We start from the raw sequence: 10,649 nt of genomic DNA, 5'->3' as shown, positions 1-10,649 counted from the left end.
ACCAGCATCTCCCCTACAGCGAAGAACAGGGTATGAAATGGATTGTATCACTGGACCTTGCGTCTTTATTTTTTAACGTTTCACTTAATCTAACTTGGGAAAATGACAGAAAAGACAAAGGTGAGAGAGTTAAGCATAAATGATAAGACATTCGAATTCGCTTTAAAAAGACCTATTTATTGATTGAATTTAAGAAATTATACAATAATCTTTGTAATTAAAGTTAATTTTATCTAAGTTATTGCACAGCGATATTCGAGACTGATAGGATCCGTCGATGATCCGTCGATAAAAGATCAAAGAAACGATTAGTCATACACAATCCAAGTAATCATTCACATTTGAATCGTAAACTATAATGTTTATAATTTACGCGTCCAATTTTTGAAGGAAAAATTTAGTTTTATGAAAATATAATTTCAATCCAAACCACTACTATTCTGGATCGATAATATCGCATGTGATACAAAAATATTCTGTACCTCGTCGGCGGTGGGACTTCGTGTCTCACGTTCTGAATTACCGACCTAGAAAAAAATCAGAGTGTTTCTTACGCCCTCTACGATTTGTTAGTCAATGACTTAGTCACAGACGTTATACTATACTCGGTAATATCGGAAATGACGTTAAAATGGTAAGAGAACTCGGTATTCAAGACGTGAAGCAGAAAAATGTGTTCTGTATGTCCTGTATGCGTCTTGCTGTGTACTTACATATATATAGTTAATTTTGAATATAAGACTGTGTTAGTATTTTACTTGTATCGAGATCACGTTAACGAGTAGAAGTTTAGAAGATTACTGTCTTGATGCTTGGTATGACACCCAGATTGAATAAAGTATTATAAGTAAGTTTGTTGTCAAAAATTCTATATAGGGTTTGGCAAGGCGCCGGCGCCGCTCTATAAATAGTGCGTACAACGCCAACCGCCGGTCGCGGCTCATGAACAAAGTAAAAGGACTGCCAGCCATCGTTTGTGCACGACGAGATAGTATTGTAGCTGATTGTAGTTAACGGTGGGTCATTTCTGCGTTTTGTGCCATCTACCCGCGAAGATAGATTTATTGGTTCGCTGCATCGTATACCAATCAATTCGATAAGTTTGCGCGTCAAATTTGTTAGAGGGTAAACTATGTATCTCTGTACCATATCAAAGAGTTGCTAATATTGTCGTCAAAAATTATTGGCAAAAGTCATTAAATTCGGCTGTATGTAGGGTGTTTTCTACTTTTTAAAGACGCTGCAATAGCACGAGTGTTGACTGGACGATATGCAGCATGTTCGTTGACGCAATGGCACACATTAAGATGTGACTTTATTCGTGATCGCGTCAGCTGATCGACAACCTATCGAGTAAATTAGGTGATTATGTAAATTCTAGTTTTGAATAGCCGTACTCGTGTCCTGCAAAACGTTATCGGGCACCTACGTACCTCTGTGTGACACAATATTTGCGAATTGACCGGCTAGTTCTCCACCTGCCTACAAGAAAAACTAATTATACTATCCGTGACGAAAGATTACTAACTATACAACCCTTTCCACCAGGCACACGAGCACTTTTCAAATCTATATGGGGACCTTGATGGAGATTTATTTGCCTGTCCGTTGGATAAAACTGACTTATGCTTAACGAAAATCGTGGATCGAGTGTTTAATACTTTAATGTTTACAGTTTGAAATGAACCGGGAAAAGTGTCAGAGAGAGGTAATTTATTAAATGGCCTATATATACAATTAACGTTAATATGATTTTCGTACTATGAATTATTTTTTTTCTATAAACATTGATTGTAATATTAATATAATTATTTGTTTATATATTACTAAGCACAATGAGAATAATATCGATTAAAAGAAAAATTTATTTGTGAAATTTGTGTCGTAATGTAGAAGTTTTTACTTATCCTTTCGAATACGTGTATTTAAAAATTAATTAGAGGTTCCATTTTACAAGGAATACGACGTATATTTTTAAGCGAGAGACCAAGGATATCGAGTTACATGGCGCGTGAAACCTTGTTTCATTTTATAACCATGGAATATTTATTTTTACGCGACAATTCGCGCGTAAACGTACGTATGCCGTGTCGACGATTCGGTAGGCACATCGCGCTTGTTTTAAATTTATACTACTTGCCATTCTTTAAAAGAATACAATATGTATGCTCGCAAGTAATACACATAGTAGTGTGTGCTGTAGTAATACATTTACAATTAGACTAATAATAATTCAGGTAAAAAGATGTTTGTATATATATGTGTGTATATATATATATATATATATACACATATATATATTACCTGAATTATTATTATATATATATATATATATATATATATGCTGTGGGATTTGATTGAATTTTGATCGAAATAATTACGCGAAATTGTTGTAGCAATGAGATAGAAAATATTACATAGTAAAATTTAGTCAAAAATTTATCTAGTTCATAATATAACGAGTAATCGTTCTTAGCTTACGTATCATCGTCCAATCGTAGTCCAACTTCGCACTTATACATAGATAGTTTCAAATCGGTGAATCAGTGATCGTAGGCTAGCTATAAACAAAGAATTTCTTCTGAAACTTTATATTTACTTTTCACGTAATGTTATGCGGTAGCATGACTGCAAAGATAAGTACTACGTATGTTAAGTCCTTTAACATAAAATACAATGTGATTAGAAACACGATCGAAAATATAGATAAATACAGTATCGAAGCGACGTTGTCTGGCTTACGACTGATTATTACCGATTATTTCTTTCACTCTTTTTCGACTTACATACTCGACGCGTCGTTGGACCGGATACCGTGATATTTGATGTTTAGATCGGCGATTAGAATGGCTCTAGTAATGTTACCCTGTGACTTACCATGGTGGCCTGCCGTCGTAAAGCAACTGGACCGGGCGGCTGCTGCCAGGAATTCCGAAGATCTCGTGGAAGCGATGCAAAGACTACACGACATGTGCAAGTAAGTATGTCGTCACTACAGCTATTTAAATGAATATCACGCATACGCGAATTTCGATTAACCGGTAACGCGAATATATATGTATGATATGCATATCGAATCGATTTGATTGCTCCGTCTCGCGGAGATATTAACGAACTCGATTTTTTTGCTACATGCTGTTATAAAGATACGAGGAACAGTGCATACTGAAAAGGTATCTGATCAAAAATATTTCTAAATATCCATAAAAGATGTACCCAAATGCTCTTAAGTATACAACGCCTATCTGTACAAAAATCACCCATGTTTTAAATGTTTTTTTGTACTGTAATTGTTACGTGTTTTTATAAATTTTCCAGCCAGCTTTAACGAGTTACCCTAAGCTATTTCGTGTTTATTTTACAGCATAAGTCTTGATCCTGAAGAGGACGTACAGGATCCTGAATTATTTTCCGGATTGGCGACATTTCTTGATACCGATCTCGATTTCACCGAACGGGATCAAATCTTTATAAATACGATACCACGAATAGTAGAAAGAGCGAAAGCTCTAAGATCTTGTAAACCTCCGCAAGGTTTACACTTTAGTCTTCAGCAGCAAGGTAATTTGTAATAAATTTTATTTAATTCAATGTCGAGCGATTGACAATAATATAATAATGTAATAAATATCCTGGATAAGACGAAACGAGATATTTTTGTCTACGTTGTAGGAGATTGCGTGGAGTACAGTTATGCCTTCATTTCATCTTTAATCGCGAACGCGTTCTTCTCCACATACCCAAAAAGAACCGCAAAGACGCACCCAACTTTACGGGACTTCAATTTCACAAATTTCTTCAAACATCTTCATAAGTAAGGATCAAGCTCAAGAAATTGAGTAAAAAGTATTTAATGTTAAGGATGCTTTCAGCAAAGCACAGGACAAAAGGTCAATATGACACGTAAATGTAATTCTGTGTTATTTTTTTTTTTTTAGTAACGGGCAAAAAGCAAAACTGAGAAGCATATTTCGCTACTACGACTACCTTGATACTGAAAACGCTTTAGATGGAAAATTAATAATTTCTAGACAGGTACTGTATGCTATAATTTCGATGCTATAGTCTTATCAAAATCTCGTGATATCGAAATGAACGTCAAATTTTTAGGTAATGATATCAAAACAGTGGTTAACTATTGAGGACTGGTTAGAGAGCACTGTTCCTTTATGTCCGCTGATGATACGCCACGAGGGTCGTTTAGACAGAGTGGAACCAGAAGCTAAAGTACTGCGAGTTTGCTTTGCGAGTGCGAAATTTGGTGGCGGTGTACTTGATGGTGATGTTACGCAAGAAACCGTACATGTAAATAATTAAAGGCGTGAGAAAAATAATTTCCATCTGGATTAATCGTAGCTTTCTAAAAGAAAAAAAGAGAGACCGAAAAAACTAAACAATAGAGATTGTTTTCGAAATAAAAAGCAACGATTATAGTTATTAATTTAATTCTTAGATAGCAACGCATCCCGAAATGCTCGTGGCAATATTGTCTGTCGAGGGTTTAGAAGACAACGAAGTTTTAATAGTCGAAGGAGTTAGGCATTTATCTAGAATAAATGATCCTCGCAACAGAGCCATATTTGAAGCTCTGCCAAAACCAAATATCGTTAGTATACTATTATCATTTTTCTCAATTTTTCTTTTTACTATCGGTATGTTTTCATTTACGCTATTTCTTTGTTATTTTTGCACAGGTAACGGTATGCTGTATCGATCCTGAAGATTATTCACGATTACCTTTGTCACAATTCGAAGAAGATAATATATTACGAGAAATGAATAAATCTTTACTTGGATTCCGACAAAGACATATTCCAAGTAGCCCAACTGATCCTGTAAAGTCAGAATCAGATATAGACGTTACAGTTGCATCTCGGAGATTATCACCGATCGGAGAAAGTTTTAGTAGCACTCCTCCAGAAATAGAAGGGGATGATAAAATATTATCAACAAATAACGGTACCAAAGGAGATACGATAAAAAAACCATTATCGAAGATAATTAATAATCACGCAGAATTATAATTCGTATCTGTTTTTAGATAAATCTGTGTTATGTGAACACAAGTATGATATTTTCACAGAAGTTCGTAGCAAACCAAATGGTAAATCCATAAGATCACCTAGTCCCCATAAAGTGTACAATGATACTAGTTATACAAACAAAAGAAATCGGTTTATCGTTCTTGGATCCAGCGGCGAAGTTTTGCCAGTTACACGAAAGTCACTTGGCCAAATGTCGGTTTACAGTAGTTGTAATAGTCAAAGTACAGACAGCTTCCATAGCGCGAAAGATACTATAGATGAAGATTTGGGTATGTATGTAATATTTTTAATCAATCGTCTATATTACAAAACGCGGAATTTATATATTATTATTTGTTGCAATAAAGAGGAAGAAGAACAGAAATTAAGTAAACGCTACAGCACTCAATTGGATACCCCAGAACGAAGAGGAACTTTCGCTCAACGATTAAGAGACGCATTAAAACGAGAAACTACAGCTACGGGAGCTGCTTCGTTGAATACTTCGTTTGGAGAGAGTAGCTATGCAGTAGGAATAAGCGTATCTGGAAGTCACGTTTGCGATCAAGATATTAAGTAAGACAATTTATTTAAATACGCACACTGTACCATATTTAAAAATTTATTTTATCTATATAAAATTATATAGAGTAAAAAGAGGAGGTTCAAGGGGTTTTGTTTTACGAGATGAAACGGTGGATGAAGATTTTTTGAAGGAATCTTTGGAAGCTGAACAAAAATGGTTAGGTAGATTTCGGCAAAATCAACCTATGCTACAAAGAAGAGACACAAGTGCAAGTAGTAGGTACAGTTTCAGCACTGAATACAATTCTGGCAAGTATTACACTGAACATTTTATAGATAATATACTTTAATCAGCTTTTAAATATAATGTAAGGAAACTGACTTATTTTCTTATGTTAAGATTTTTGTTCGGAACTCGAAGAAGTTTACGAACAACTGGCGAAGTGGTTAGAGGACCCTATAACAGCAGATGAGTCTCGTGAATTAGACGCGAGAGATAGAGCAGTAGTTCAATTCGCAGGCTCATTATTAAAAAGAGCTCTTAGTGAATCGTTTGCTGGTGTTCCAGTTCAAGAGGGCGAGCCGCAACCTTTCATTGATTCTACCGACGTAAATCAAAGCCATAAATTAGCTTTGGCTGTGAGAAGTTTGAGTTTAGAGCTAGCCCGTCAAAAAAATAGGAGGCAACAATCAGTAAGAAACAAGATGCTTTCCTTTCCTTCAGTCAAAATTACTTGATCTTTGAACGAAACAATAATATTGCAAACATACATCTATTAAAATGGATTATTAATGATTCCATAGATTATACATTTTTTTATTTTAAATTATTGTATCGATGAAGAATGAGAGACAAACTGAAGACTATTGCTATGTTAAATAACGTTTTATACATAGCCAAATCTCATCAGTTCATTACGCTATACAGGTGTCTGTGTCTGAAGATGTAGAATATTCTGAAGATGCTTTAAGTAATCATACTATGTCAAAAGAGGTAAAGGATATTCAACGTAAAAAGCTTAGAACGGTAACATTTACGTCTGAAGTTTTTCAAACTTTGGTTGATGACGAAACTACCGTGTATCTATCTAATCCTGTTTCTTTAAGTACATCTGGATCTGTGAAAGGGATAAACACAGCACAATCTTTCAATATCAGAAATGACAAAATTGCGCAACAATTCGAATCGAGTATAACATGTAACGTGAGCAAATTTATGTTACAAATATATTAATATAAATATAATGCATGTAATGATATCACCAATTAATTATCTTTTACTATGATAACGATAAATGCCTTTTAAACTTAGTTACTTATTGCATGATGAATTACAAGTATATACTTCTCTATCTGGCTTAAAATATTTTTTAATTGTATTCCCAATAACTAATGATTTGTCTCTCATTCTATCTGATAACGTCTTCAATGTCTCTTACTCGTAGATTAATATAGTATTACTTTTATATTAATATAAAATATGATATAACTTGTTGTGCATTTTATAATAACATTGTCCAAGATTTTATAGTTTTATGTGGCTTGAATTACGTTTATATAAAGATGACAAATAATTTTGAATTTACTAAAATAATCTTTTAGATACCAAGAGATGGTAGTCCACAAACAGGTGGATTATTACCTGTTGCTACAGGCAACTGGGGTTGTGGATCCCGTTTAAGGGGTGACCCACAATTGAAGCTTGTTATTCAATGGCTTGCTGCTTCCTTGGCAGGAGTACCAAAATTAATATATTATACTACAGGAAATCCCAGTTTGTCTAAGGTAACAAATACAACACTAATCGTATATAACATTTTCATACACAATTCCATTTGTTTTATCACTTTGGATTTGACATTTCAGTTAGATACTGTGAGTAGAGTTCTTATGGACAGACATTGGTCAGTCGGCGATTTAGCCGCAGCAACATTAAGATTTGCGTTACACATTATTGATGAAAGAACGGAAGGAAGAAATACTCTTTTTGAGGAGATAATTGGTATGGATAAACCAAGTCCTTAGCCCGATTTAATGCTGTCTGTTTTGGTAGACATACTTGCTACCATGATCGAAGACAGCTTATTAAATACTTGAAGGTAATATCAAAACAGTACAACAAACGAGTGTGTGTCTTTTGCAATTCGTGAAAGTAAAATGTACTTCAGAAATTATTTGTGAGATATCTCGCAATCAAAAGAATTTTAGTTTTTTAACATTTGTATGAATCAGAAAGAAACATGAATTTTCGTGGTTAAAATGTTTCATATCAATACAATATCAAACAAATTCGCACAACATAATGTACAAAAATAACAGTTGTAAATTCTGTACTTTTTAGAGAATATATTATATATTGTACAGGTAACATCAAATATCGTTAGTGCAATATAAATTAAATATTATAAGTAACTAACACAGTTATTTGATGAAATCGTGAACAGACATTTGTCCTAATTCAATAGAGATCTAGTCATATGAAAAAGAAGTCAATTCTGTTTTATGTTAACATAAAGTATGTAACTGGATAACAGTTACCTGCAATAATTAACGAGGCACAATTTATTATACTATATATTTTGTACAGTATAATATTTATAAGTCGTTATATAATGTCAAGTAAAGATATATGTAATAATCATATAGATTTTTAGATAAAGACTTCTAGTCGTATTTTATAGGCCGCTTTTTTATATTGAATAGAATTTATACGAAATAAATTACATTAACGATACAAATTGAGTATATAAGGAGAGAGTAACGTGGCCTCTGAGAACATAAATCACGTATATATATAAACTTATGTACGTATGTATGTATGTATATATATATACTACGAGATGTCTTCCACTACTACAAAAAAATGAAAACAAGAAAGGAAAAAGCGCGCAACTATATCTGTATCAACCATTTGTACATTCTCGATGTACGTTTTGTTTTAAATAATATCATGTAGAATGTGTTTCAAAATTCTTTGTATGTATATTGTATATTAAAAAAGAAGTACGAAGCATGTATTAAAAAATTTATATTACGAAAGTAACATAGAATTTGATTATCCTTGCGAACTCAAACCAAGTATTGCAATATTTATTTCACTTTTATGTTTATTTTTAAGAGGTACAATATCTACTACAGCAATCAATTTACAAACCAATTAAATTTACTGTACTGAATTTCAAGAATATTCATTATAATTTATGGAGTAAAAAAGATACAAGTATAAAAACAATGAATCCTATTCACTTATCACAAGAAAAGGCTCCGCAATCGACGACCTACACCTTGTCTATCATACAAAATATTAAACTTATTAACAAATTGATTAATATTGTTGCAACCTTTTGTTATGATACCAAGATATGTCATAAGACCAAAGTCATTACATTGCTAAAAACACAAACAATATATTAAATATGTTGGCAAATTTTTTTCCTAATGACATTGTAACATATACTTACGTTATAAAAGTCAGCTTTGAATTTGGGATTATTTAAAACTGGTAATCTATGACCCAAAGAACAGGCTGCTCTTAAAACTTCATGATTCCCCTTTAATTCTCCATTTTGTACAGCTTGTACATATTTCAGAACTAGTTTTACCCTTGAATGTAACATTTTTATAGCACTATGTTGTGCAGTAAGATGTTCTGCAACTGTAACAAACAAATCGCAGATTTATATATTATTTTATTTTCAGTTACTTACATAATTATAAATTAACTAAATAGGCCTGAAATTACCCAATGAACTTTCTCCTTGATCATTGCTACACATTCTCGCTACATGATCCACTCCAATTCTTTCCGCTTCCTCTGTTGCCAATGTGTAAGTCAATGGAACAAACAACATTGTAGCTTCGCCATTTACCAAATCAATCACAGATTCATACATGGACACAGAGAGTTGCTGCAAGACATATTAAATACCTATTAAATAATACGCACGTACACATATAGCTAATAATAACAAATACATACATCAGTATTTTTTGGTCTTGGATCAAGTTTCAATAACACAGGGCTTTCGTTAATTTCACAAAGTTGTTTATGTACTGTAATATCTCTTTCATTTGGCATATCACCTGTAGTATACCACCCAAGAAAATCCATTTCACTAAACACTTGTTTAAATTGTTCTTCCTTAGTATTATAATAATCTCTATCAATTATAACATCATCTTTAATACATGTAAACATTAATTCAAAAGAATTCATAATTTCTATATTACGTCCTTTTTGCTTGCCAATTAGTGCTCCATATACTAAAATATTAAAATTATGAAAAATATGAACTAACGAAAGAACAACGAAAAATGATACAAAATATATACCTAGTTGATCTGTCCCTTCTTGAGCACGAAGCCTAGTCCAATGCTCGCTAACATTCATTATGACAAGAGGATGAAGACTGATAGAAACAGAGCCAACAGTTCCAGAAGATGCCATTACTTTGATAGCACTAGGAGGATTTGTTGATGTGATATTAGTTTTTCCGGAATTATCCTCGTCAACTTCCATCGGTGTATCCGTTGAAGCCGCTGCGTTATTTTCCTCAACCTCCATAGCTTTTAATATCTATTTCTATTTGTCTGTATAATATATATGTTAAATAGAATTGTTAGTCAATATTTCATGAAATATACTACGTACAGATTTTGTTACAATACCCAATTTCTTAATAAAACGAAGCAGTTCCTTGTGATATTCCAATAGATATTTTTAAATAATGTCCTTTATTTAAGTAATATCAACCGTGTAATCAAAACGTCTAATTTGATCGTGTGTTCCTTCGCTATTATGTTTAACTATATATTCAACATTGTCAAATTTAGACGTGCATATATAACTAGATAATGCACGTAATACACTAGAAAATATATTGTTTTGATATAAATTGTAAATTATTATAAATCTATTGCAAATCTGGAATTAGTAATCATGCTCTCGTACTCTACCAGAAGTTGCATAAAAAATACACTAGGGTGACAAAGTTGACAAACCATCTAGTACCTAGCTATATATGTATACTACCGAATAGACTGGAACATTTTTGAAAGGAAATAATTCAGAATTATTAAAATGGTTAATTGTATTACTGA

At 32.9% G+C, this 10,649-nt stretch overlaps 2 protein-coding genes and 1 long non-coding RNA gene across 11 annotated transcripts; 1 reads left to right on the top strand and 2 right to left on the bottom strand.

Moving 5' to 3' along the window:
* Positions 1-644: 644 nt before the first annotated feature.
* Positions 645-8,427, top strand: LOC100745316. 8 transcript variants are annotated; one of them, XM_024371108.2, is made up of 18 exons: positions 874-1,362; positions 1,549-1,708; positions 1,958-2,076; positions 2,834-2,977; positions 3,147-3,173; positions 3,365-3,561; positions 3,673-3,814; positions 3,939-4,035; positions 4,111-4,305; positions 4,454-4,606; positions 4,695-4,959; positions 5,042-5,314; positions 5,393-5,600; positions 5,674-5,858; positions 5,950-6,242; positions 6,478-6,753; positions 7,152-7,334; positions 7,416-8,427. In XM_024371108.2, the coding sequence occupies exons 4-18, from the start codon at positions 2,847-2,849 to the stop codon at positions 7,572-7,574; spliced, it is 2,784 nt and encodes a 927-aa protein (XP_024226876.1). In that variant the 5' UTR covers positions 874-1,362; positions 1,549-1,708; positions 1,958-2,076; positions 2,834-2,846; the 3' UTR covers positions 7,575-8,427. The 8 variants fall into 8 exon arrangements, with proteins under 8 accessions (XP_012247071.1, XP_012247072.1, XP_024226876.1 ...); XM_012391646.3 differs by lacking the exon at positions 1,958-2,076 and having other exon boundaries at positions 875-1,016; positions 1,238-1,362; XM_012391648.3 differs by lacking the exons at positions 874-1,362; positions 1,958-2,076 and adding an exon at positions 645-847.
* Positions 1,785-2,698, bottom strand: LOC117152323. The gene is made up of 2 exons (XR_004462676.1): positions 2,482-2,698; positions 1,785-2,197 (listed from the first exon to the last, which is right to left on the bottom strand). It is a non-coding gene; the product is annotated as an uncharacterized LOC117152323 (long non-coding RNA).
* A 135-nt stretch (positions 8,428-8,562) lies between the features above and the next one.
* LOC100744345 (COP9 signalosome complex subunit 6) lies at positions 8,563-10,605 on the bottom strand. Of its 2 annotated transcripts, none has more exons than XM_033323682.1 (6): positions 10,201-10,605; positions 9,882-10,139; positions 9,529-9,812; positions 9,292-9,457; positions 9,011-9,204; positions 8,563-8,939 (listed from the first exon to the last, which is right to left on the bottom strand). In XM_033323682.1, exons 2-6 carry the CDS (start codon positions 10,111-10,113, stop codon positions 8,799-8,801), a joined length of 1,017 nt encoding a protein of 338 aa, XP_033179573.1. In that variant the 5' UTR covers positions 10,114-10,139; positions 10,201-10,605; the 3' UTR covers positions 8,563-8,798. The 2 variants fall into 2 exon arrangements, with proteins under 2 accessions (XP_033179573.1, XP_003493484.1); XM_003493436.4 differs by having other exon boundaries at positions 10,218-10,601.
* Between the last annotated feature and the right edge of the window lie 44 nt (positions 10,606-10,649).

The sequence above is a fragment of the Bombus impatiens genome, unplaced genomic scaffold, assembly GCF_000188095.3.
Source record: "Bombus impatiens unplaced genomic scaffold, BIMP_2.2 scf_1096, whole genome shotgun sequence".
NCBI classification, from domain to species: Eukaryota; Metazoa; Arthropoda; class Insecta; order Hymenoptera; family Apidae; genus Bombus; species Bombus impatiens.
This window is presented reverse-complemented; position numbering and strand designations above follow the sequence as displayed.